Source organism: Hipposideros armiger, unplaced genomic scaffold, assembly GCF_001890085.2.
Source record: "Hipposideros armiger isolate ML-2016 unplaced genomic scaffold, ASM189008v1 scaffold_132, whole genome shotgun sequence".
Lineage (NCBI taxonomy): Eukaryota > Metazoa > Chordata > Mammalia > Chiroptera > Hipposideridae > Hipposideros > Hipposideros armiger.
In genome coordinates, this window is record NW_017731482.1 from 2,297,171 (window position 1) to 2,324,984 (window position 27,814).

The 27,814-nt window shown below is 50.5% G+C and overlaps 1 protein-coding gene across 7 annotated transcripts in view; it reads left to right on the forward strand.

The window, feature by feature from the left end:
* The window catches only part of SLCO2B1 (solute carrier organic anion transporter family member 2B1), a 48,505-nt gene extending 22,442 nt beyond the window's left edge, over window positions 1-26,063 (forward strand). For 6 of the 7 annotated variants that reach the window (XM_019649393.1, XM_019649391.1, XM_019649394.1 and 3 more), the window contains 7 exons: window positions 9,111-9,210; window positions 13,872-14,229; window positions 16,234-16,399; window positions 20,713-20,876; window positions 22,333-22,397; window positions 22,711-22,831; window positions 23,899-26,063. In XM_019649393.1, the coding sequence (XP_019504938.1) occupies window positions 9,111-9,210; window positions 13,872-14,229; window positions 16,234-16,399; window positions 20,713-20,876; window positions 22,333-22,397; window positions 22,711-22,831; window positions 23,899-24,073 (1,149 nt within the window). In that variant the 3' untranslated portion in view covers window positions 24,074-26,063. The remainder of the gene's footprint in view (window positions 1-9,110; window positions 9,211-13,871; window positions 14,230-16,233; window positions 16,400-20,712; window positions 20,877-22,332; window positions 22,398-22,710; window positions 22,832-23,898) is intronic. The other variant, XM_019649396.1, reaches the window with a different exon arrangement.
* Window positions 26,064-27,814: the final 1,751 nt, after the last annotated feature.

Here is a 27,814-nt window from a genome sequence, read left to right on the forward strand (position 1 = left end):
TGTGTGTGTGTGTGTGTGTGTGTGTGTGTGTGTGTGTGTAGATATACTGGGGGTGCCAAAAATATGTATACCAAAATATATATATATATATGTATACACATTTTAAGAGATGTTATCTATGCTCAAGCAGTAGTTTGCAGTAATCAAAAGTGTCTGGACGCTGATAGTAATCACTTTGAGCATCTCTTGTAATTGAAGAAGTCAAATGTGACTTGTAGTCATCTTTTGTTATTGGTATATAGAGAGTATTACAATTAATACAGTTTTTTCCTTTCTTAAAATGTTTATACATTTTTTTGGCACCCTCTGTATATTTCACAGGGAAGTAATTATTGAGAAATCACAATCATAAATTAAGTTAGTTGTTGCTAAGTAATTCTAATTTTGAAGGGAAAATTTATAAAAATCTTGTTGAATATTTTGCAGCAAGAGTAATTCTATTTAATATTTCAGCTTGGTGTATTTGAATATGTTTGCTGTAATATATGATAGGGTCTCCTTTTTAGAGCAAAAAAGTCTGGGCCTGGGAAGAAGGGCTGAAAATGTCTCTGCCTTGAAAAGCTGGGACTTGAGCCCAAGTCTGTCTGACCCCAGACCTGGCTGCTCTATGAACCTCACCACCCATCCACCCTCCCTCCACTGCCCCTGCTGGAGCCGAGGGTGTATATATGGGGGGACCAAAGAAAAATGATGTTGGAACAACCAACAGGGGCCAGAACAGGAAAAGCCTTGCCTGCCAGCTTCAAGAGCAGCAGGTGGCCCTGGAAGTTAGGGTAAGCAGGGGGCCCTGTGGCTCTATCACCAGGTGCTAGACAGAAAAAGGATTAAAGGGGACAGGGGAGTGTGCAGAGAGCAGCTGGTGGTGGCAGGGAGACTGATGCAGCAGCTATGGCATTGGTGCAGGCAGGAACCAGTACACTGGCAGTGAGGTAGGGCATGGGGATGAGCAGCAGTGGAGCTGCACAGGCCTGGATGCTTCTCTGCTATGGGACATACTAGAGACAGTGGAGGGCTAGGCTGATGCTGGCTCAGAGGCAGGGGGAGGCAGGCGCTGGAGAGGGACCAGTTTCAGGAGAAGAGGAAAGCTTGGACTCATAGATGGTCCTTCCCGACTCTGCTTAGCTCAGGCCAAAATTTGAATGAGCTAGGATTCCTAGAACTGGGGAAGAGTTCTTAGAAGTGAAAGTGATCACAGAGGAAAGGGAGAGTCTGGCTTGCTGGTTATGGGTAATCTCCAAATTGATTCCTAAATTTAAACAGAAAGAATAGCTACTTGAGCCATGGGTTGGAATAGTGGAAGAGACTTGTCTATGCTGAGCTCAGGCATATGTCAGTCGTGTGACCTTGAGCAAGCCACTTTCCCATTCTGTTCTGTCATGTAAGGTGCTGAGGTTAAATTGCTGGAGCATATTCTGTGTGTCTCGGATTCTGAGAATGTGCGATTCCTTGAGCTGAAGCTGCTGAAATGCAGATTTGGATTTTAAGAGCTGTACCTCTATGATGCCTTGAAACCCTGATCCCCTAGCTGTGAACCTGTCTGGCTGTCTGTATTCATTCTGTCAGCACATTTTGAATGGGGAGTGGGGAGGGGAGGGGGTGAGAGGTTCTTAAAAAAGAACGGAAGGCTGAGAACATGATGATCTGCTTCTAGCAGCTCTCAGGCAATAAATATTGATGTGGGAGGACTTGTCCCCCCCTTCTCCCGAGGCTACCTTGGCCGTGTCTGCTTGCAGTTACTCAGGCTGGCCCAGCCCACTCAGGCTACTGATGCAGAGGTGGACGGACCAGGAGAAAGGGCCCCATTAGACGGAATCGGCTGCCAGAAAGTCCAGGTCCCCAGACATGGGATGTGTATCTTCTACAGGGAGTGGGAACAAGCAAGGGGGAGAAAGTGAACTGGGGACTCTTTCTGAAATCCCTTTGAGCATCCCCTCCCAGGCTCAGGGGTCCCCTAAATACTCTCCTAAAAGTCAATGTGGTTCCTAATGGTATCCAGGAGATGGTGGTATGCAATATAAGGGCTGTGAGACCCAGAGAAGGTACCTGGCCTCAGTCTCCCTGCCTGTACAATAGGCAGAAGATTGGACAAGGTCTGTTAGGTTCAATGATGTCTCCGTAAATGGTTCCCTGTCTCTGGAGCAGTACATGAGCACTGTCACAGGGGGACAGAGGGATACACCCCACAGCCCTTGCCCCAAGGAGCTCTCAGGTAGTAAACGAAGGCCAGGTGCAGACAGACAGGGCATGGCTGAATGACAGCTCAGTTTCTCCCATAACCAGTACTTAAGAGTTCTCTGCTGGGGGGAAGGCGAGCATTAACAGTCTCTACAGAGAAGACTGTAAGATGAGGAATGGAGGGGCGGGGTGGATATAGGGCACGGGAGGGGGCAGAAACTCTACTTTCCTGCCTTTGGCTCTGTCCATGACCTCAGAGCTCAGGTGGCCACCCAGACATCCTTCTAGGAGTGAACCAGGGCAGGTGTCGCCTCTCTTTAGGCCTCAGTCTATAATCAATCCTGTCAAGCCCCTGGACTCCTGGTAGATGGCTCTGCAGAGCCTATGGAGTAAGGATGGTCTCTTAAAGGCTCCCTAGTAGGTCGTCTGGCTCTACCCATCCTCGCGGTGGTAGGGCCCCATGCAGCCAGCAACCCTCGTGTGCCCTCCATACTGTCAGGTCTTTCTGAGCACCTGCCCTTGGGCCTGAGCCAAGGGCTGGGAAGGGCCTTGACCATTGAGACACTCTGCCCCTGCCTAGCCTCTAAGCACCACTAGCTTCTGTCACCTTCCCTTGGTTCATATTTCCTGGGGGTCTCCATATCTGTTATTTTGGGGTATCTCCCAGAATCTGGGATTCTAAGATTACATAGTTTTAAAGTTCTGTGTTCCTAGTAGTTGAAGATTCTCAGGTACTTGTGTTCTATTATTCTAAGATCTATGCCTCAAATGGTCTGTGATTCCCAAAATTCACATTTCTAAATGGCTAAGATTTGGCCAAAGAGTCTATGAGATCCACTGTCTCCCAGTCATTAACCTCAATGTGCTTCTTTGGAAGAATGGTCATGGATGGGGACAGGAGGCAATGGCCTTAAAACCCAGGACCTAGGACTAGTCTATTGAGGTTTACCCAGCCAGGAGGCCCCTTTCTGCCTGGGATATTGTGCTCCCTCTGCAGCCTCTGTGAGGTCCAAGGTGACTTGGGCCTTCCTTGTGCCCTGTGCCTCTCCCTCCAGAGCCCTCCCAGGGGGCCTGGGAGCCCTCTTGTGTACTCCTTCCGCATTCCTGGCACCCAAGGCCTTGTGACTCCACCCTCACCCCACTCACCTCTCTAAGGTAGAAGGTCTTGTGTGATCATTCAGTTCAGCCTCCCTCCCTCTTACAGATGGGGAGATCGAGGCCCAGAGAGGGTTACAGTTGTGCCCAGTACCACCTCCCCCTGCACTAGTCTGTGCAACTCCAGGTCTTGACCCCAAAGTGCTGAGGAGAGGCGCCCCCTCCCCAGCCTGGTGCAGATCAGAGTTTCCTCAAACATTGGAGCTGGAGGGCCCTTTGGGATGATCTGCTTGAGTGGTTTTCAAACTGCACCCCACAGAACCCCAAGGGTGCTACCATGGGGAGACTGAGGAAAGGCATCCCCAGCAGGGCTAAGGGCTTTCTACCCCCCACCCATAGACGAACACACACACACACACACACACACACACACACACTTCAATCAGACAAGTTCAACTTTTATGTCCTTTTATTCCAGTCTTTTGAGTGAGATTTCCATTGGGAAAAGGATTCTGTTGCTAAACACCAGTTTTAAAAGCACTGATCTAGTCCAACACCCCAATTTGACAGAGGAGGAGGCTGAGGCTAGAGAAGAGAGGTGATCGGGTGATTGGTAACTGATCTGGCTCAAGAGGCACCATGTGAGAGTCTTCTCAGCGTCTGAGTCATCCTGCAGCACCTGGAGTTAGAGGCATGGTGTCTGCACCACACTGACCCGGGTGTGAATCCTGGCTCAGCCACTGATTAATACTGAAATCTGTAAAATGGGTATAACCATAAAATCTACATTTTGGGTTTTTTGTAAGAACGAAATGAAGCAAAGTGGTGAGGTGGGTAGTTTAATGGCTGACACGAAACTTCAATAACCAGAAGTGCTTGCTCTTAGCATCTTTCTCTGATCAGGCCAACTCTTAAGAGGAAACATAGCAGAAAAATTACCTTTTTTCTAATTTTTTTTGTATGCTTTTCTATAACCTACTTCCCCTATATTCCATAAAAGGTTTAAGGCAGCTCACACCAAAGACATGTACAACACTAGTAAAAGAGTGGGAAGTTAAGCTAACGTGTGTTGCTTACTCTGTACCATGCACTGTTCTAAGCCCTTTATGTACTATCTCATTTAATCCTTGTAATAACCCACCTATGAAGTAGGTACAGCTACTACCCCCATTTTATCACGTGGCTAGTGAATGTTGGACTCAGACTCAGGAAGAGTATTGCAGGACTGGTGTGCTGAACCACTCAGCCAGGACCAAGAAGCAATAAAAGAAATAACAAAAAAAAGTTCTCAGAATGAGAGAGAGAAACGAAAGATGAATTCAATTGATACAATTGAACCACTTATTTTGTTCTGAGTTTTCTGGCAGCCAAAGGAAAAAGAGGCATGGCCGGTTGCAGGGATCTCATTATAAGAAAGCCAGAAGCATGTCGCATTCCTCAGAGAAGTTCAGATCTCCAGGCACTCTGCTAGAAAACACAGTCTCCCTCCCATAGGAGATAGGAAGTTTAGCAGGTAATCCCATCCCTGTGGCCGCTTCCTGTGACCACAGGTGATGGAAGCTGAAAGCTGGCAGAGAGTGAGTGACACATGACTCCCCAGGGTCAGCCCTGACTCCATGAGGCTAGGACCCAGCCCGTGGTCAGCACCTTCTAGGAGCCCAGCTTCCTAGACAGCTCCTGGATCTCTGGGGACCCAGTAGACAGTGGGGCCTTCCGTGCACGGGACCACACAGTGATCCGTGGTTCTGTAGGCTTGCAGCAGTCAGCACACAGCCCCAAGAGGGGAAATTCTAACCAGCTCCCTCAGCCAGCCTGCTGACCTGGGCAAAACAGCCAGATGAGTCATACTCCAATCACTGTTCTGAGCAGAGGCACAATATTTCCTGTTTCTGAGGCCCACAATTAGTCAGGAGTCCTTAGAACAGATCTGGGAGCGAGGGGCAGAAACTTGTGGAGAGCACAGAGACAGGATCTAGGAATGGTCAGTGCTCCTGGTGCCCACGGGATAAAGCCCAAGTCCCTTAGCCTGTCCTTCCAAACTGCCCAGCTCCTGCCTCAGAGACTCTTGACCGTAGTTAGGTTGGCTTCCCTACCACCTCCTCCACACACCACAGGCCCCTTCCCACCACCACACTTTTGCTGTACTTTTGCCTCTGCGTCAATAACCTCTCCCTTTCTGACTATCCAAATCCCAAACCTCACTTCTCCCCTGGAAGCCTTCCCTGCACCCCCAGCCCCTAAATGGCTATCCCTCCCCTCCTGTCGCCAATCCTTACATCCTTTCTCACAGCATGAGACAAGGGTGAGGCGGAGTTACTGGAGGACCTAGGTTTGAGAGCTTGCTCTGCCAAGTACTCCTTGGGCAACACTTCCCTTTTTGGGGCTTCAGTTTCCTCTTCTGTGAAATAGATGCAACAATAATCCCTGCACCAGACTGCTGTGGGAATTAACTGACATGGTGGATGTGAAAGTGCAGTGTGGACCATCTAGGATCGCACGTGTGGCTACAGATGACACTGTGGTTGTTTTTACTGTTTACTTGAGGACGAGGAGCCCCGGGCAAGGAACTCACAAGATTCTGCCTGTCTGAGGGATTAGCCTGCCCCTGCGTGGGGCAGCAAGCCAAACCTAGCACCCCTCTTCCTCAGGTACCCAGGACCCTCCCACCATGCTGGGATGTGCCTCCCACACTGCTCTCCCGTAGTTTGGTTATGACTGAGAAAGGAGCAAAGAGAGTCCCTCATTCTCTTTAGGCAGCATGTCCAAAAGAAATATTATGTGAGCCACAGAGGTAATTCTAAATGTTCTAGTAGCTACATTCAAAAGGAAAAAGAAATTAATTTTAACAATGTACTTTATTTAACCCACTATATCTAAAATAGTCTCATTTTAGTATATCATAAATATAAAGACTGTCAATGTAAGAAACTTCCAAACCTGTAGAGAATTTTTACAAGAGTTTATGTGAGCCCAAACTGACAATTGCCAGGAAGTAAGATCTCAAATGCTCCGTAGAATGAGTTTTGAAGTTTCTTTTGTACATTTGGAATTAGGGAGGAAAGGTAAGGAAGATTACACAAAGGTGGGAGAAAGCCAAGTACAGGATACTTAACAAGATCATGTGCTCCCTTGAGGGTGGTGATGCCTCCCAGGGGTCTGAAAAGAGGATTACCCTGGCATTTCAAAGGTGTTTTAACCTAGATTCACAAGAAAAATGGACAGGGCTTGTTTAAGGCAAAGGTAAACCTTTTACTAAAGAAGTTATAGGCCTGGGGCATGACTACCCACCATGAACCGCCCAATTCAATTAGGAATTTATGATCGGACTACTCTGTGAGGTTGAAACCGGAGGGCAACTGAGTTTGGGGCTCATGCTGCCTGTGCTGCTCGGCCAATAGACCGACACAGGAGTTGGGTTCTAGGATAAGCGATTATTGTCAGAGCACTGGTGATCTGAGAAGACAACAGGTTGACACCTCCAAAAACTGCCTTAGCATTCTCAGACCGGCTTCAGGTATTTAAGGGGAAATCTGGGCATATTTCCAGAGGCTACATGAAGATTCGGGGGTCTATTCTGTTTCACGGAGCCTTCCTTCCCTCTGGCAACGTGGCTGTCCAGTGGCGCCAGCAACCCTGGAACAATGATGGGATTCACCTGGAAAGAATGTTAGACCATAGAGATTGTGATCAATAAGCCTAAGAGTAGTAATCATAAGTTTCAGAGTAATTCTCTAAAGCAGGGAACTGGGACAGGGGACATTCTGAGCTCAAGCCGCAGGGGGTTGATCTATTGTTAAGCTATAGGTCAAGGAAAGGTGAGGCCGGGAAGGCCTCTGCTATGGGGGTCCCAACTGGGCCCTGCTTCGAGGTTACTTTCTGCCACTGGACTTGTCAGTTTTGTTAAAGGGCCCCTTTTCATCCACAAGAGGCAGAACCAGAGGACCCCAGATAAGTTTTTCAGCCCAAACTGGCCTCCCCTGTGGAGTATTGTCCCCCAAACCAGGGAGAAACCAGCCTCTGCTTGCATGCTCCTAGTTATGGGGAACTGATTTCCTCCCAGGGCAGCCTCATCCAAAGTGCTCTTCACTTTGGGCTTGTCTTCTTCCATGGAACTTGCTCCTCCTGCCTCAGGCTGCATAGAAAAATGTCATAAAACCAGACCTGCCTTGGTCACTTATATGCAAATGACCCTGTTGCCAGGAGCAACTGCTCCAAGATTTAGTTTCCTCATCTAAAAAATGTGTCCAGTAACAGTACCTGCATGAAAGCGTTGTATTAAAACAAGCCACCCAGCACTCAGTGACCTTGGTTTTCGCCCCTTAGGGCAAACCAGCCAAGTGAGAATACAGGCTCTGGAGTCAGGCTGTCTGGGTTCAAATCATAGCCGGACCACTTACTACTTGTGTGACCAAGGTTGCTTCATCTCTCTGTGTCTCAGCTTTATCCCCTAAAAATGGGGATTCTAATAATACCTACTTCAGAAAGTTGCTGTGGGGTTTCAATGAGTGAATGCATTAGTCATGACAACAGCAACTGGGCTTCTAGTAAGTGCTCAGTACCCATTAACCATTATTTATCATTATTTCCTTCCTCCTTTCTGACAATCAGAAGACTGTGGCTGTGTCCCCCAAGTTTCTCTTTCTCAGGATTAATGACCTTTCAAGAGTTGCATGCAGGCCGTCCTCATCAGGTGGAAGGACACTAGGAAGGGCACTATAGGTCATTTATTCATGAAGATATTGGTGATGTGAATGGGTGATATTTAAAGTGATGGGAATACCCATGATGATGGTGGTTATGGAGGTGATTTTCATAGTCATGTTGGTGATTATTGTCGTGCTGTGGAAGTAACCGCTGGTTATTCACAAAAGGTGAAAGCATTCACAGACTCTACAAAGGAAGTTTTTATTAAAGTTAAGAAGAGAGAAAATGCCCATGGCTGTGTCCAAAGATGATGGCTGCCATGGGTTGTTAGGAGAGAAACACAGGTAGCAGGGGATGGGTGGGGGGTCGCTGGGGCAGAGTCCAGGGTCTGAGAGTGGACAGCTGCTGAGACTGAGGGGTAAGAGAGAAACACTGGTAGCCTGATAGGCAGCTGCGCCCAACTTCAGGGTAGCTTTTCCTTATCTAGGAAAGGGGGAGTCAGTTGGGCAGGTCTGGGGGCTGGTCAGGCAGGTTTGAGGGCTAACATCCTTCCTGGGGTCTGGTCTGTTTGAAGATGATGTTATCTTCGGACTCTGGACTTGGACTAAGCCATAGCGACCTAGGACTTGAATGTGTCACCAGTAAAATCTGCAAGGGAGTTGAAAATTGGATTCCAGTGTCCGGGCGCCTAAGGATGAAGAAATCGCTCTTTCCTGGGTTAGGACGTAATTAATTAACGAGGTATGGGTAGCCTTGAGAAAGGGAACAGAGTTCTTCAGGTAATCAGTGTGGGAAGAAACAAAGAGAAAACAGATGAACATCAGGACGAATCAAATTGCAATCTAATTAAGTCTAATTACAGTTGGCTAGAAAGCAAGTTATGCAGTGAGTCAAACTGCAAACTAGCTAAGTTTAACTACCTTATTGATTCCCTGAATTTCACCCTTACAATTGTTATGATGTTAATGCTGGTGATGACAAAGTTTAACCACTGGAATTTCATTCATCCTTTCAAAACTACTTGTTAAGTACCTACAGGGCCAAGACCCAACGAAACAGTGCCGGCCCCTATTGCCCCTGGGGCGGTGACAGCCTTCATAGGCTCTCCTCTCCCAAAGCCCCCTTCCCCAGCGCACAAGCATCTCTGAGCAGAGCATCTAGCATCCAACTGACTGCCCTTGGTTGTGTCTTCCCAGGATGAGGACTCCCCCTCTGAGCAGAGCCCTGGGGAGCCCCCAGAGAAGCAGGTCCTAGGCCAGATTGCACCAGACTTGACCGTGATCCAATTCATCAAAGGTAAGTGAGCTCAGGCCAGGCTCTGGGAAGGCATTTGAGGCTGTACAAGATCCAGCCCCTTCCTGCCTTTCTTGATTCATCTTCCACACCTATAGGCCCCTCATAAGCACCACACACTCCTTGTAAGTCTTTGCTCATAAGATCCCCTCTGCCTTGAACATAATTTTTTATTACTACCAATCGAAATCTTCCTTGTCCCTCTAGATCAGCGGTTCTCAACCTGTGGGTCATGACCCCTTTGGGGGTCGAATGACCCTTTCACAGGCGTCGCCTAAGACCATCGGAAAACAAAAAGATATTTACATGACGATTCATAACAGTAGCAAAATTACAGTTATAGAGTAGCAACAAAAATAATTTTATGGTTGGGGGTCACCACAACATGAGGAATTGTATTAAGGGGTCGCAACATTAGGAAGGTTGAGAACCGCTGCAGATCAAACTCAAGTACCATCCCTCTCCTATCCCCTCTCCCTCCTCTCAGCTCTCCAAACCCTCAGGACCTCTATATCAGCTCAGATCTGTGCTACACACTTGTCCAGTCCTCCCCCCAAGCAGTGAGCTCCCGAAGGCCAGGGCCTGTGTTGGCTCATCTATGCCCCTATTCCCACTCACCACTGAGCCCACCAACAGGAGGCTCTCAGTAAATATTTATTAAATTCCCAGTCTGGGGTATGGATAGAGGGAGCTCTGGGCTAAAGTACAGAAACCTGGGCTTTTGTCCTGGGTACTTGCTCCTCTTTGGGCCTCAGTTCCCCCATCTTTGCAGTAGGGAGTAGACTCAATGATTTAAGATCCATATCACCCTGATCCTGAGATCAGTCGATCAGTAACCAGGGTCTATGTTGTGACCAAGACATCCTTTCTAAAGATTCTGATCCCATGACCACTGATTGAATGCCTGCTATGCGCCAGGCTCTTGTAGGACCCTGGACAGCAAGTCAGAGACCTGGATTAGAGGCCTTCCCCCAACATTGACCAAAGTACAGTCTTGTGGAAGTTTCTTTCTTCCCCTAACCTGAGCTTCCTCACCTGAAAGATTGGGTCCAGACCTTGCTCTGCCTCTCTCAAGGACTATTGGGAAAATCAAATGGGATGATGAATGGAAAGCACTTTGTATATAATTTTTTAAAAACTGTACTTCTATAAGGTATAATTACTATTTCAGTGATCACTCCTGTGCTACTGTTATTATCCTGACCATGACCCGGGACAGAAAATTGAGCTGCCTGTGGTTTAAGAGGGTGATAACAACTAGGTTTGTTTCATGCCCCTACTGAGGACTTTTGCAATAGGGAGTTAATTATTGGGAAACATTTCCTAAGACATGATGTTAGGATACCAGTAATCTACCCCTCCCCGCCCCGCCCCCTGGTTCTCTAGCATCCCCAGGGAAAGAGGGCCTGGACCTCAGGGCGCTGAGCCTGGAGTCAGGTCCTTGGACTCTTTAACCTCAGGTCACCCCCAGCTGCTGGAAGGCCTGGCAAGCAGCTCCATGGAAGAGCTTATTAATCGCTGCTTTGGCTCCTGCTCAGAGGAAAGCTGGAGCCAGTCGCCGTAACTGAATCCTGGAGCTGGTGTCCTGGGCCAGCTTGCCTCGGGGAGTCTCAACTTCTACGTGAGACTAGAGGAAACTGAGGCAAGGCTGGCCACAAACCCGGTGGCCAGTCAGCCAACTTGGCTGCTGGGCTTTCTGCTGAGCTTCAGAGAGATCAGTCTGACCCTGAGGTTTGGCCTTGACCACCTGGGACCAAGGGAGAAGCAGAGAGAGAAAGAATTATGGTCCTTCAGCTGGAGGAGCCCTAACCTCTTGGGGGAAGACAGTCCCTGATCTAAGGAAGGCCCCTGGTCTGATAGGGGAGACATAGTCCCTGAGCTGGGAGAGGCCCTGGCTGAAGGAAGAGACACAGTGTCTGTGCTGGGGGTGGGGTGGGGGATCCCTGTCTGATTTAAGATACATAGTCCCTGAATAGAGGGAGGGCCTGTCTTGTTTTATGGAGAAAACCTGTCCTCTGTGATGGAGGAGGCCCCTGTCTGATGGGGGAGACATTATCTTTGAGTTCAGGGAGGTCCCTGACAAGTGGAAGAAATATAGTCCTTAAACTGAGGGGTGACCTGTCCTATCTGAGCCTCTGAGCTGCAGGAGGCTACTGTCTGATAAGGGAGACATAGTCTCTGAGTTGAGAAAGGCCCTGGCTTATCTGATGGGGGAGGCATTGTGCTACACTAAGGGAAGCCTCTGTCTAAAGGAAAAGACACACTTCTGAGCTAGAGATAGACCCTGCAGCTTCCCTTCAGGTATCCCTATCTAAGTGAAAAGCATAGCCCTCCAGGAATTTCCCATCTGTTCTAGGGACAGGCTGCAGATGCTGGAGATAAAGGTTGGGTACAAATTGCACTACAGTAATTAGCACAGAAAAACGGGATGAAAACAACAATTCACGGATGGAGCCCTCTGGAGTCAGGCAGCCAGAGACCCAGGAATGTGGGGTAGGGGAGATATGGCCCTTACACTAGAAGTCAGGAAACCCCCTGCAACTCCTGACCTTGCCCTGGCCTCTCCAGATGAACTTGGGTGAGTCCCTGCCCCTCCCTGGCGCCCCCTGTACAATGAGGGTGTCTGTACAGGTTGAGCCAAACCCAGGCCAATCCTGGCCAGGGCAGCTCACGGAGAGAGAAAGGGAAGAGGCTGGAGCAGCTATCTGGGGTGAAGGTCTTGTGTCACATCTCCCTGCTTCCAATCCTGGCTGAGTGCACTGCCTGCCTGGCAAGGGACTAGGGACAGGAGGCAGGCCTGGGACGCCAAGGAGGGGGAATTCCACGGCCCCAGATCCTACCTCCCCTGCCTGGGGGGTAAATAAAGACTGTTTGTCTTTATTTTCTGACTCCCAAGTAAACAGCTTCAGGCCCAGCCCAGAAGGCTAGGAAATCAGATGGCTTGACTCTCGCCATGCTCTGAGGACAGACAGGCATCTTCCATGACAGAGGCCCTGGTCCTGCTGCTGCAGGAACAGAAGGGACCCCCCCACCCCACCCCACACTCAGCCCAGAGAAGCCCCATAGCTGTCTCTCCCGACCAACCAGGTCTAGCAAATGGTTTGCTGCTGACACCTCTTTTTAGAAAGGCCTTTCCTCCTCTCTCCCACACACCCTCGGCCTAGCTTGTGTCTCACCTCCTGCAGGCAGAAACATCTCTTCCTCTTTTGTTACAGAGTCATACGTGTCAGAACAGAAGCGCTCTGGCTCTCACCTTGGCTGCCTCTGCTGATGAAGGCCCCGAAGCCCAGAGCTTGGGACTTACCCAGTGTCATGTGCCCTTCAGTTTAGCAGACCAGCAGTGCGGAAACCTGTATCCAGGCACTGGCTTAGGAGCCAGCGGGAGATGGGGGAGGTCCACTTCTATCCCTCTCTCTCCATGCGTTTGCCCCTGCTGTGCCCCTACTGGGAATTCCTCTTCCTTCAGGCTCCACTTCCTCAGATATGCTCCGTTCTTCAGGCCCCACTTCAGTCCTGCCTCCAGGGAGCAACCAAATCTGCTCAGGATTCACCTTCTCTGGAGGTCTTAGGTTCTGCCCCAGCATTTTTTTTTTTTCATGTGGGAGTCACACTGGCAACCTTGCTGTTAAGAGCACACGTTCTAGCCACTGAGCCATCCGGGAGGCAGCTCAGCTCAAGGTGCCCAGTTCAGTCCCAGCCGCGGGTGGGCATAGCCCACCATCGAACAGGCAACCTTGTTGTTAGGAGCACGTGCTCTCACCTGCTGAGCCATCCTGCCACCTGTTGGCAGCTCAGTGGCAGTTCAGCTTGGGCGCAGCTTGGGTGAAGCTCACTGGCCCATGTGAGAATCGAACCAGCGACCCTGTTGCTCAGAGCTCGTGCTCTTAAGCAAACTCTTAACCACCTGAGCCACTCGGCTGGTCCTTGCCCCAACATTTTGATATTTGATCACATATTAGTCTCCATGTCCATTCATTCACTCTCTCATTCATTCTATAAATATTTATTGAGTGCTTACTATGCCCCAGGCTCTGGAGGGTTGGCAATTAACAACAGATAAAAATCCCTACTCTACATGAAGTTTACATTCTGGAGGGGTGACCCAAAAAAATGGCTAACTGAGTAAAATGTGTGGTATGTTAGGTAAAGTGCCATGGAGAAACATGATCTAGGGGTGGGGGACAGGGGAGGGGATGCTGTCCCATGTTGGGGACACAGAAGAGAAAACAAAAGCCTGGGGTGGCCTGGAAAGAGCTATAGCAGGACAGGATGGAAAGGGCTGAGTGAAAAATGAAAGAGATGAATAAGTGGAACAGAAGAAATGAAATGACATGGGATGGCATGAATGAAGTGGAATCAAATAGGATGGCATGGAAAAGAACTATATGGAATAGAGTTTTGAATAGAATTGAATAAAAATAAATACAGTCGAATAAAATGCAATCTTACTCAATGGACTAGAATGAAACAGAATTTCAAAAATGAAATAGATTTAAATGGAAAGGAGTCAAATGGAACGGGATAGAATTGAATGCAATAGAATTAAATGGACTGAGGTAGGGTGGAAAGAATGGAACAGTTTAAATTGAACAGGGCAAGATGGGACAGAAGCGAATGGCACAGCTGGCTGAGCACTCTGACCTTCTCTCCATTCACCCCAACAGTCTTCCCCAGGGTGCTGCTGCGGACCCTGCGCCACCCCATCTTCCTGCTGGTGGTCCTGTCCCAGGTGTGCCTGTCGTGCGCGGTGGCAGGCATGGCCACCTTCCTGTCCAAGTTCCTGGAGCGCCAGTTTTCCATCACCGCTTCCTACGCCAACATGTTCATTGGCTGCCTCTCCATTCCAACTGCCATCATGGGCATCGCGATGGGGGGCATCTTGGTCAAGTGCCTCCACCTGAGCCCCCTGCGCTGCAGTGCCCTTTGCCTGCTGGGGACGCTGTTCTGCCTGCTTTTCAAACTGCCCCTGTTCTTCATGGGCTGCCCTACCCACCAGATCGCAGGCATCACCCCCCAGTCTGAGTGAGTATGCGGAAAGCATTTGAGCACGGCCAGGTCAATGGAGTACCTCAAATCTCACCTCCCTGTAGCCCCATCTCCTCTCTCTGTGGGGCTTAGTTGTGAGCAGTGGGGCTTCTTTCTCCAGTGAAGGTTTCAGGCAGCACTAGAAGGGGCAGGGTTGGAACTGCACCTGGCAGGACAGCTCAGGCCTGGAGATGGGTAGAGGCTGAGGCAGGACAAAGCCACTGTTGGGGATGGCATCTCCAGAGTGGAGAAGTCCTGTGTGCCAGCGGAGGTGAGGTGCACCACAGGAGCAGGACCCGCCTCAGCCTGAGGAAGGCTTTGCTTCCAGGCAGAGGAAAGTCCAGCCCGGGAGGGAGACCACTCTCCATCCCTCGGGGGCAAGCGTGAGAGAGGGGGCGAGCAGGGGCTGGGAGGCCCCTATCAGAGATGCTGCAAAAGGGACTTAGGCTCTGGGAAGGGGTTGGCCTGGAGGCTTCAGAGATTCTTAGTTCTGAGAGTCTGAAGCTAAAATAACCTCAAAATTCCAGAATTCTTTTTCCACGTCTGCAGGGCATCACCTGCCTCCCTCCGCCCCCCACCCCCACCCCTTCTCTGGAGGAAAGCCTCTGATGCCTATGCCCCTTCCTTCTCCCGCACCACCCCCATACCTTCTCCCCTTGGGAGCAACTTGGAGAGGATGTTGGAAGTTACATTGCTATCTCTTCTCCAGAGTGATTGTATTTTTCCGGGAAACTGCTCCAGGCTTAGGCTGGCCCAACATCCAGCTAGAATTCCCCCAATTTCTCTGTTCCTACCTCTCCCTGGATATCTCCCTCTACCCAGCTACTAGCTTTCTGCACCTGGGGCTCCTTCCGTGTGACATGGGCAGGGGGGTGGGGGGTGGCTAGAAATGCTCAGCCCTGGTCCTCTCTGCCCCAGGTCCCACCTCACTGGCCTCTCCCTTCTCCCTCACTTCCTTCCTCTCCTTCTCCTTTTCCTAAACAGTGAAGCCTCTCTGCTGTCCAAGGTGGGGCCTTCTGTGCGTAGAGCCCTGTTCCAGGCACAGCGGGGAGAGCTTCAGCCAGGCCGTCCTGAAGCCCCTGGTCTGAGGAGGGAGCCGGGGCCTTGAAATGATTTTTAGAAATAGAAAGTAAATGGATATGTTACCACAATTAAAAACAAACGAAACCCCAGAAAGGCAGCCTACACCACATGCCCTAGTTTCTCTTTTCTTCTGCCTCTCACCTTGACATCTCGTCTCACTTGTGCTCTCATCTATAGTCTTATAATTTACTCACTGAACTTTGGGGTTCTAATTCATTGGAGAAGTCTCCCAGGACCAACTGAGCAAAGTGAGGAGAATTTCTCATAGCCCAGCACAGCTAATGATACTGACAGCTGCCAAGAACCGCGTGTCCCATGCCACCAGCTCTTTAGTATTCTGTCTCATTGGACGGCAGGGTGGGGGATCCCCAGCCGAGGTGACAGACAGAGAAACAGGTCGAGAGAGAGGCAGGCACAGGTCGGAAATCTCAGAGCTAGTCAGGTATCCTGAATTCCACATGCATAGCTCAAATTTTCCAAGAAAAGGAAGTAATCCAGTTAAATCAAGAAAAAAAGTACTTTTCATCTGAGACTGGATTCTGGGAGGAGTTTATTTTATGTTCCCTAAGAAAGGGCCACTGAGGAACAGAGATGTCCACAGACGCAACTCAAAGACTCATAGGCTCTTGGGGCTGGAAGAGGTGTCAGTGGCTTCTGCTGCAGACTCTACTCCCCACTTCTCCCTTGCGGAGACCCCCTGACGCTTCCATCCCATCCCCCTGTTCGCACACCTCCATTGCAAGAAGCTCAGTTCGACATGTCATGGAGCAGCCCTGACAGTGAAAACAACGTGTGTAATGGAAATCTCTGGCCATTGTTCTCTGGCGAGGGGAGCCTGGCTGAGGGCTGAGGTGGGCCCAGCTTGTGTTCTGAGGGAGGGAGAGTCAGGCTAACCCTGCCAACTTTCTCTCCCACCAGCAGCCAGCCTGGCCTGGAGCTCTTTCCAGGCTGCATGGAGCCCTGCTCCTGCCCGTCGGATGACTTTAACCCTGTCTGCGACCCCAGCACCCATGTGGAGTACCTCACGCCCTGCCACGCAGGCTGCACGAACCAGGTGGCCCAGGCGGCTCTGAACAAAAGCCAGGTGGGTCAGGCCTGTGGCTGCTCCTTCTGTCCCTCACAGGCTCTGCCCCTCCCTATCGCTGTGCCTCTCGTACTCTCCACCTCTGAATGCTCTCACGCTTTTCCTCTTTGTTTGTCTGTCTGCTTTTGTTGGCAGATATAGAATCTTATTCTCTCAATAAGTTTTCATTACCAGCCTGGGCCCAGCCATGTGCCAGGGCCCAGAGCACAGAAGTGAACAAGATCTGGCCCCAGCTGTCTGCAGGGGATATGCAAAAGGAGATAACTCAGGAACTCCAGGGGTGCTGATAGACAGGAGAAGTGGTCCCCACAAGGACAGACAAGGATGGGAGGAGATACACCCCACCTGGGAGGGGTCCAGAGGCTTCATGGGATGTGGCATTTGTGCCTGATCTTCAAGGGTGAGTAGGCAAACCAGGGAAGGGCTTTGCAGGCAGGGGGACCAACAGAAGCCAAGTCTGAAAGCAAGCGCATACACATAGTGTACACACACACACACACACACACACACACACACACACACACACACACAGAGAGTGTTTCAGGAAACTGCACAGAACTTGTTGGGGCAGAAGCATAAGGGTTCATGGAGAGAAAATAAGGCCCAGACCAAAGGTCTTGAATGCCAGACCACTAGAAGGGACTTTATGCAGAGAGCAATGGGGAACCTTGGATGGGTTTTCAGTAGGAGAGTGACAGGGTCACACCTGTGTTTGATCACACTGAGGCCGTGGTGTGGAGGAAGGTGAGCAGAGTGCAAGCTCAGAGACGAGGAGACCGGAGAGGAGCCTGTGCAAGGAGCCTCATCTGGGCTGAGGACCCAGAGCCCAGGGACCCTGCCCTCAAGGAATCGCAGGGCTGGAAGGAGGGCAGCATCACCAACAGCAGTGCATTCTGTATGAACCTTAGAAAGGCCACCAAGACCAGCTGGCTCCTTCTCCTTTTTCTCCTCAGTCCCCCCAAATGACAAATGGGGATAATATTCAGCCCCCCCCCCGCCCCGCAGGTTGTAGTAAAGCCTGTGTGAGTGTATGTGGGTGTGGGGGGAGGGATGTCAGGCTGGTTGTTATGAAAGCACCTCTCGCTCTCCGGAGTCCCCCACCAGCCATCATGTCTTGTTGGGCAACAGCATCTAAGCCTGCAGCTCCTCCAGGGAGAGACCCAGGCACCAAGAGCTGGTGCAGAGTAAAGCACCTGGTTGATGGTGCTTCAGAAGCCAGCCAGGTGTCCCTCGGGCTGTGTACACTGTTTGCATTTGGAATAATTGCAATCCCAGCCTTTCAGGCCTCCTAGCGCTCACTGTGCTGACCTGGTTTGATCTCCCTGAGACCATTCCAGAAGCCTGCAGGCCCTGAAAGCTGGGGCAGGATCCCCTAGAGGACAATGAGCTCCTATGGATATGGACCCCTGAGCACTGAGGCCAGGTCCTCTGGTTCAAACCCCTGTTCTGCCTTTAACTGATTTTGTTACCTTTGGCAAATTAGTTAATCTGCGCCTCAGTTTCCCAGTCTGTAAAATGGAAGTGATAGTAGTGAGTATCTACTATATATACCAGGCACTGTGCTAAATGCTTTCCCCAGATGAATTCATCAAATAGCAAATGACGAGCCACATGACATAATCGATGAAAAACACTTAGCACATTGTCTGGGAAAATGTAAGCACTCAGTAATACATATTCCTATTTATACCCATTATTTGGACTATTGCCCAAAGTCTTAATGCCAGAGCTGGGACTAAAACCCAGAGTCTGGCCTTTCGGCCCAGCCTTCTCTCTGGAGCACCCTCAGAGGTTGCATTTTGTTCTAGTGCTTGGTGAAGGATGCAGCTTGAGCCCTGATTAGGACTCAGGAACTGTCACTCTGGCCTGGAATCGTGTCTTGGTGTATCCAGCACAGTGGTGCTCAGTAACCATTTATGAATGAGTAAATGACCAGGGGAAAGATGGGGAGAAGTGGGCTGCTGGCAGGATATAGGGCTCAGAGGATAAGGCTGAATCTCCCTGGGGAGTGAGAATCGGAGGCAGCTGGAGGGATTGAAGTCATTCATAGAAGAACTTTCTGCCTTGGCATTAGATAAATATGAATGAAGGGCTGGGAAAATTCCCAAGACAAAGGCCTCTAGCTTCTGTGTCCTTCCCAGCCTCTCAGAAAAGGAACAGGGTAGGGTATTTCTCTTCCAGTAACCTTGCCCTGGCATATTTCTCCCCTTACCTGTCCCTCCATTGTATCTCCAACCCAGGGGGCTGTTCAGCCTGTAGGTGAAGGTCCAAGTAGTGTGAGCTCAGGAGGTCACACACCTGTGGCAGGCGGTTCAGCCTTGTCATGCCCAGGAGTTCTGCAAAGTAACAGAAAGAGCAGGAAAGAGCACCCAGTTACCCAAGCCTGAACCCTAGGTGTGTTCTCTCTCTCTCTCGCTCCCTCCCTCTCTTCCTCTATCTCTCCCTGCCCTAATTCCACCTCTTAAACATCTCTCACAGAAAACTCCTTTTCTCCATCCCCATCCGCTTGCAGCAGCCAGAAAAGCTTTTGTACTATCAGGCTTTTTCTTTCCAAGGCTCCCGGCATCCACCTCAGGGATCCCCGAACCTTTTCACATTGGGAAGTGTCTGCGGCTGCCAAGGCTGGAATTGAGGCCCAGACAGTTCCGGCTGCCCTGGGCCAGCCAGGCCACACTGGGACCAACCCCTGCATACTTGTCTCCCGTCTGAGGCCTGAAGGTCCCTGGGGCACGCTGGTCTGGGGTACACTGGTCAGGAAACTGATCTATGGGGAAGAAGAAAAGAAAAGCATGGGTTTCCTGGCTTGGCTTTGCTCCTGTCTGCGCCTGAGGGCACTGGTAATCTTGACCACTTCTGAAAGAATCTTTGGTTGGAGGTTTTCCAGGCTACCTATAGGGTGGGAGTGCGGGCTGCAGTCAGACACGCCCTTGGCCAGCCTGGGGACCTTTCCTTGCATTTTGAAAGGGGATCATCTTTTACTCTGCTTCAGCCCTCAGAGGGGTCCTCATTTTCTGGGGGTCTGTCTATTAGACTTTTCACTCTGGCAGGAGGGAGGGCTAGAATTGTCCTCTGGCCCTGACACCCCCCCCCCACCTCCAAACCTCAGAAAGTGATATTCCATGGTACCAGGTTCTGCAAACGCCTTGAGGCCAAAGCTTGTTTTAAGACTCTGCTCACCTCTCTGGGTTCCTGCCTCACTTCATACCGAACCTGGGTGTTTTTTACTTTCTGCCAGTTTGTGAATGCACTCAAGACAATGTGTTCAACACTTTCTCCAGCATTCTAAATTGTTGTCAGCAGGATGATTGGCAGGGCACTCGGTCTACTGTGTCTCTGGAAATTGCAGCCCAGTTTCCTCTTTCATGTCCAAGGCGCTTCGCAATGTTGCCCCAGGGCACCCTTCGAGCACCTCCATTCTGCCTTCTGCTCCAGCCGGAAGGAAAGAGTTGCTGGTTTCTGTCCTGCTGCTGTGATTTTACATTTGAGCCTTTCTCTACTCTCTTTCTCTACCAGTTTTCCTCTTGGCAAACACTTAGTCATTCCTCCAGACCCAGATCCAACACCCCCCTTGGGTAGAGCCTTCCTTGCTCCTCACCTGTTGAACCAGGACTCCATAGTACTGCCTGCACCTCTTCCAAATCTCTCTTCGAGAGTCCACTCTAGAACCCAGCATCTTGGAAGACCTCAGTGAAGTGAAAGGGAGCACATAGCACTGAAAACTCTGAGTTCCTTTCCCCAGAAACACTTTTTGTGGCTTTGATTCCTTGCACATATGGTCAGGAATTTGGAATATTCTGACATCCCCAGGTGAAAGACTGAGTGTATGTATGTGGGTGTGTGTGTATGTGTACATGCATGAATGTGTGCTACGTGTGTGTGTGTGTGTGTGTGTGTGTGTGTGTTTGTAGTGTGGGTGTATGTGAATGTGTTTGTGATGTGTGTGGTGTGGGAGTGTGTATGTGTATGTGTGTGAGTGTATATGTGTAAATGTGTATATATGAGTGAGTGTGTGTGTGATGTGTTGGGGGGAATACTCTCATAGGCCCCTCTCCCTTCTCTCTTCTCCACTTCCCTGTTTCCCCATAGCCTCAGCATGGGCTCAGCCCATTTGTGTGCAGAGAGCCTGTGTCTGCCTGGCTGCTCAGGCCACCCTGACTCAGCCAAGGGATCAGAAATCCCAGCTCCAGTCCGCTTTGCCCCAGCTGGTTTGTGCCCTTGGGTCTCTCGCAAGCCTTCTGGGGCCTTAGGCCCTTGGCCAGCTGCTTGTCCCTGGAGGTTCCTGAAGGTTCTTCTCCCCCTCACCCCTCCCTCAGGTTTTCTACACCAACTGCAGCTGCGTGACAGGTGGCGGCCCTGTGCAGGCGGGCTCCTGCGACTCAACCTGCAGTCACCTGGTGCTGCCCTTCATACTCCTGATGAGCCTGGGTGGAGTCATGGCCTCTCTCACCCACACACCCTCCTTCATGCTCATCCTAAGGTGAATGCAGAAGTAGGCCAGACCCAGTGGATACCAAGAGGTCCTTAACCTCGGGCAGAGCAAGGAATCCTGAGGGAGGACTTTGAAGGAGGCCAGTCAGGTGCCCTGGGCCCCCACAACAGCCCAGGTTCGCACTGTCCTGTCTTTATCCGCATGACAATCTGCAGAGATGTGTTCTCCCCATGTTACAGATAAGAAAACTGAGGCTCAGAGCAACTCAGGAGCTAGCCCCAGGTCAGGTAGCAAGTGTTGGGTAGCAAGTGGGATAGTACTGGTGCCAGGGCCTAGAGCCCAGGCCCCTACTTGACCCAGGGAAGGAGAGGCCACACTAAGACCCTGCCCTGGCCTCCTAGTCACTGGGAGGAGGAAGTGAGAATCATCACCTGACTCCCCTCCACAACCTTACCTGTCATGGACAGGCCACAGGAGGTGATCAAGAAAACCAAACCCTATCAGTGTGGTCCAAGATTCTGAATGCCACTTCAAGTCAACAAGCATTTATTAAGTGCCTACTGTGGACCCAGTCTATGCTGAGCACTGCCTCTCCATCCAAGGCCATTCTGGCCATTGTTAGGGGGCAAGGGCTGCTGGGACTGACAAATTGTCACCTAAGGCTAAAGTCAGCCTCTCCTCAGGTTGTGGCTGGAATAAGAGCACCTCAGAGAAGGATAATTCCCATTTTTCATTATGCTGGGATTATTTTATTCCCTATCTGTCTCCTGGAAAATTCAAAGGAGGGTGAGCCCCTTACAAATATTGACACGTAGGTGCATAAAACAGGCTGGCCACAAGAGAAAGCAGAAGAATCAGCTGCCCCAGCAGGCAGCCTGCTCGAGAGGAGTGAAGGCAGTCAGAGTGCTACACAAAATCCTGCCCATCAGCCGTGGGCTCTTGGCCGAGTCACTTAACCTGTCCAAGTGTCTGTCAGTCTCCTTATCTGTAAAATGGGGCTGATGCTCTACCTACCTCATGGAGTTTGCAGTAGAGAATAACTGAGCCCAGAGTCAGCACTCCATAAATGCCAGCTCCTGGTACTGCTTAGGAGAGGAGCCAGTGATTGCCAGGGCACCCGGGCTCCGGCATTACGGGGGTTGGGGAAGTTAGCAGGCATGCCTGGCTGTCCAACTCCAGGCTTTGCCAAGTGTAGGAGGAAGGGGAGAATTTGGTGGGGCCAGCGAATGGGGAGAGAGCAGAGGTATCTGCGATCAGGAGCACAGGGAGGTCAGGGCCAGGCCCTGAGGTCAGTGGGTGTACCTGGAACGTAGGGACCAGTCTCTGCATGTTGACAGGAGATGGTGTGTGGAGCCTGGGCACAACACTCCCCACCACCACCACCCAAGGGGCTTCAGACTGGGGGGAGGCTAGCGCTGCGCGGTGGGAAAGGAGGGGATGTTGAGGGCCCCTTGATGGCTGGAACCCTCTCGATCCTCATGTCACCCATGTCTCTGCTTATTAGGGGAGTGAAGAAAGAAGACAAGGCTTTGGCTGTGGGGATCCAGTTCATGCTCCTGAGAGTTTTGGGTAAAGAACCTGCTGTGTGCTGGGCCTGGGCGGGCACAGGGATGAGTGAGACTCAGTCCCTGACCTTGGGGTTTACAGGCTCATGGGGCAACAGATCCAACCCAGGTACCTGGAGGTGGGCATGCAAGCAGCTAGACAGCCCATTGGGAAGGCAGTATCTGATACCAGGGGAAGGGGTGGACTTGAGGGCCAAAGACTTATGGGCCGAGAGGCCCCCAGTGGCTCAGAGCCCTGAGGGATGTGTATGCCAGGGATTAAGGGGGTAGAGATGGGGGTGCAGGGCGTGTTGTCCCCTGAGCATTTCTTTCTTCAGCCTGGATGCCCAGCCCTGTGATCCACGGCAGTGCCATCGACACCACCTGTGTGCACTGGGCCTGGAGCTGTGGGCGTCGGGCCGTGTGCCGCTACTACGACAACGACCTGCTCCGAAACCGGTGAGACCTGGGATGGGAGCTGCCAGGGGGCCGCAGGAAGGGGGCTGGAAGTATTCAAGGAGTCCCAAACAGAATACCAGCAGGGAGGAGAGGTCCATTTACACCTACTTGCTAGTTAGCTGGTGCTATATCCAGTGCTGAGCTCACCAGTTCTGCGAGCTAGACATTATCTCCCCCTTTATGGAATAGAAAAGTGAGAGTTAAAGTAAGTGGCCCAAGGACACAGCTGATCACTGGCCAAGATGGTCCTTGAACCCAAGCTTTCTGACCATAGTCTGTGCAGGAACATGTGTCGTCATGGCTGAGTGTGGGGAGAATCAGGAGAGCAGCTTGGTTGTGAGAGAAATGAGAAATTGGGGTGGGGTAGGAAGAAGGCCCTATCTAGAACGCTTGAGGCCTGGGGTCCAGGCCCAGCTCTGTCTCCTTCGTCGTGAGACCCGCCTTTTTGGGTCTCAGTCTTCCTATCTGTACAATGGAAGCCCAAAGGAGCCTGAGGCAGAGAGGCTGCTGGCCCTGGGATGCGTTGGGGGGTCATTGGGAGGGGGACTTGCTAGCAGGGTTGGGAGCACGGAGCTGGTCACCTTCAGTTCTGAGGAAAGCTTAGTTCCTGTGGGACTTTGTAGGGGCAGGAAAAGTCAAAGAAGAGACTTGGTGAGTTAGACAAATGAAGGAGAAGGAATCCTCTTTTTCTTTTGGTGGATGGGGCAATCCAAAGTTGAGCCCTTCGAGAGACCTAGGCAGAGGCAGGGCTGGCCCAGGCCACAAGGCAGTCAGGGACAGGGCAGGGAGAATGCCTAGGCTTCTGCCCCTCCTGTACAGCTCTCCCCCTCTTCCAGGGAAGGACCCCCCATAGGGTTCAACTCCAGGGGCCCCCTTGTCTCCCCAGCCAAGGCTATGGTGATGGAGTCCACTGCCCTCAGGCTGGAGGCCTCTCTCCCTCCTAAGGCCTCAATGTCTTCAGCTGTACAATGGCTGATGATTGCTGACCCCATTCTGCCCCCCGCCCAAGGACATCCAAGCCCTGGACGGGGAGGTCCTGAGCTCAAGTGTCCCTTGCTCTTTCCCAGGTTTATTGGTCTCCAGTTCTTCTTCTCTATGGGCTCCCTGGCCTGCTTTGCCTTGATTTGGGCCATCCTAAGGCAGCAAGACAAAGAGGAAAGAACCAAAGTGGCCAGCTCTGGCCTACAGCAGCAGCTGTTAGAGTCGCGACCAGAGAAGAAGCCTGAAGAATCCAGAGTGTGAACCCTTCCAGGGCTCCACCCCGGTCAAGAGTGACTGCTATGGCGAGCATCTCCTCTGGGCTCTTCACCTGAGATAGGTTGTCGGGAGCCCTGTTTTCCAATCTGACTCCTCCACTAACTTGCTGTGTGACTTCAGGCAAGTCACTCACCCTCTCTGGGTCTTTGTTTGCTCATCCAAACCAGGGAGTTGCTTAGGGGGTTGCTGTGTTGGCCACTTTTTTTTTGATATACATCTTTTTTATTTTTAAAAATATTTTTTGTTGGCTACTTCTGAAAAAAGAGGGTCTTCTCTCTTTCTCCCCAAGCCATACAGGCTGACCTGAAACTAGGCTTTCCTGGGTGTGAGGGATTGTACATCTTTCCCCAAGGCCTTAGGGTAGAGAAGTGGGCAACAGTAGGCCATGCTGCCCTGCACATCCACGCCTAGCCCTGCTCTGCAGCTCACCTGGAGCACCCTCTCTGAGCCTTAGCCACCATCTGTGTCAGGTGGAAATGGACTTACCACCTTTCAGTCCCCATCCAGCTATGACCAATTGTACAATCAGGATGGACTCAGGTGTCCTCCCCAGCCACTCAGCCTGGAGGTGGGGCCAGGACAGCCTCTGTCAAGAAGTGTCCATTTGGCGCCCCCTGGAGGCAGATCCCTGAGCTCTAAGGGGAGACCCACTACGGAGGCAGGTGGCCTCACACTCAGGGCATCCAGGCTGGGAAAGGCCTTCAGGAAACCTGGTGTGAGGGCTGCAGGGGTCTTAGCTGAGAGGCAAGACTCAATCTTTGGACTCAGGAAATCCCAGCCCTTGTCCTCAGGAAGCCACAGTCTTGATAAGATGTAGTCTCTGCCTTAGGTGCTCCGATGGCGAGGGAGACCCAGGTCCTCACTTGAGCATTTTCTAACTTCAAAGACCAAACATACCCAGCACACACTGGTATCCATGCATTGCCCAGATTTTGCACATTTGACCAGGATCTCCCACCAAAGTCACTGCAACTTTTGTAACTAGAATCCTAATTTCACCATTTCCTCCCAGGTGCTTGAATCTGTGTCACCTGGGGCTATGTAGATAATGTCTGGTTCTGTGACACCCACGTTTTGGCAGTAACATCTGGTTCTCGGGGATGCATCAGTTGGTATAAGGACCTGCTCTTTATACTGCCCAGGCCTGTAATGCTGAGAGCAGTAATGCCCAACTCTGTGTAACGAGTGAGTGTGGAATGTTCGGGTCTGAACAAACTGGGCCTTGTCTACGTCAGGCCTTGTCTATGTCAGGCCTTGTCTGAATTTATGGCCCGGCCTGGTTATCACCCTGGAAAGGGAGAGAGTTTCCTGATCTGCTCCTGCCTACTGGACCTGGCTGAGATCTGCTGCTCCAGAGGCAGGAGACAGGGAGCCATCCACAGAAGCTTCCCAAGCCCCTATGTCCAGGCCTGTGCTGGAGGCCAGGGCAAAGCTGGGGGTAGGGGCAGGGGCCACACGTGGCTGTGGTCCTCTGAACAGCTCCCAGCAGCAGGCTTTGAGGCTATCTCCCATGAAAGAAGAGGGAAGTACAGAAGTTCTAATTCCCATTTTATCCTACCTGTTGATACCTTTAAATGTTTCACAAATATCTGAGCCTGTATTTATCAATGCCAAGAATTTCAAAGTCTCCTCCAACAAGATGAGGCTGTTTGTATGTTTATAATTTCTTCTCCTTCCCTCCTGTTTGCCAGGTTTTTCAGAAATAATCTGGAATTATAGATACAGCTTATTATTAAATTTGTTCTTGCGTAATATCTCTTCTATTACAAAAATCTTTTCTTACAAACTGCATTAGCGTTTGCAACAACCACATTATTTCCAGTTATTTAGATTTAAGTTTTACTGGATTCATTGTTCATCATTATTTCTTGTATATTACATCTTTCCCTATCTGTATTTTCTGGTCCAATTTCGTTTAGCTGGGCTACTTCCTCTAGTAATGGTTTCAGAAATAGAATAAAGGCATGAGGCTTTCCGAGTCCTCACCTGTCTATTTACGTTTTACCAAAGAGGAAACAGTTCAGAATGGATAAGTAACTTGCCTAAGATCAGACAGAAAATAAATAGTGAGATCCAGATTTTGTGGGAACTGAAGCTTATACAATTTGGGGAGTCTTCTTTAAGAAAAAGAACACAAAATGAGGTAAGAACATGAATCTTTACCTAGAATGAGAAAAGAAGTCAAAACAACTACATCACACAATTTAGAAAAATAGCACAGTATTTTTACTAACTGCTGGGCATACAAAAATACTTTTTTTTTTTTACCCTGATGATTGGAAGGATTTTCCACACGCTAGCTTCTGTTTCTGTACATTTTAAACCTGTTTCTCCCACTTCTCCTCTATTGCCCATATACTTCCAGGGCCAGATGGCATCAAACACATTCATATCATGAGATGACCTCTGGATATGACACCTTGACGTCACAGTGCTGAGTGAGTTGGACAGTGGGTAGGAAGATTCTGAGAAGCCATTCTCTACATAGAGGTGGCTAGCAATGGTTTATCTGTAAGCAGAGGTGACTGAGAACCACATAAGTATATCCCAATGAACCCAAATTAAATTGCTTCCCAACTCATCTACCCCTTAGCCAGATCCCAGAAATGCCCATGGCCCCTCCAACTACCTCACATAAAGGGAAGTTGGGACACAAGAGAAGGAGTAGAAAAAACTAGCAATCTTAACTGATGGTTAAAATATTGTACCCTTACAAATTTCCCAAGAACCCAACAACATGAACATATTGCAGAGGCCCCTCCCTGAGCCTGGGGAGAGACCCTGATGCCAAAGCGGCATTAGCTTCATGCTGAATCTGCTTCTGGTTTGAGCAGAGATTTGAAGAAGAAGATGGGGTTCTTGTGCTTAAAATCTCTCAGGAGTCATTGCAAGAGAGACATGAGGCCGAGAGCCGGGGGTGGAGCAGGTAAGTGTTGGGGTGGTTCTCAGGGATGGAGGGAGTCCAGGGAACAGTCTTCCTCTCTAATATGGCCTCTGGCCAATGGAAAGCCACAAGCAAGTGCATCACCCTGGAGCTGGGAGGAAAAAGTGTGATGTCTCCCTTCCAGATTCTACTGGTGGTAAAACCCAGCAGAGGACAGGACTAGAACCAGAACAGACATCCTGATGCCTAGCCCAGAGTTCCTTCGGCCTGTAGACCCATGCTGGGAAGATGCAGGGTAGGTAGATGCCCCTTAGGAGCTGGGAGCCAGGAACAATGATTGGAGCACAAATGAAGAGCAAGAAAGAACCCACAGCATCCTCGGCGTTCTTTAGACGTGTTGAATTCTCTCCCCTCAACATGCCCCATGTGTGATCTTCTCTACCCAGCTGGCATAATTCATCCACACCCCACTACATCCCACTTCATGAAGTCCTACCCAATCTTTCAGGCCTGGCTCAAAGGCCACCCCCCCCCATGGAGGCAGCATGGTATAGGCAAAGGGGGGTCGGTAACAACCACCTTAGGGAATCTGATAAAAAATATAGACTTTCCATAAAAAATGCACACAAACATGCAAAACTGTGCATCTGATTTCACAAGCTGGGGTCACCTGAAGGTTGGCTCGATGCCTCCAGTGGAGTGGAGTGAAAACAGAGTTCTAGAGTCAGAGTTGAGTTCAAATCTTGACTCCGCCACTCACTCACTCATGGTGTGATCCTGAACAACTGACTTCACTTCTCTGCATCTCAGTTTCTTCACCTGGAAATTGAGGTTAATCATTC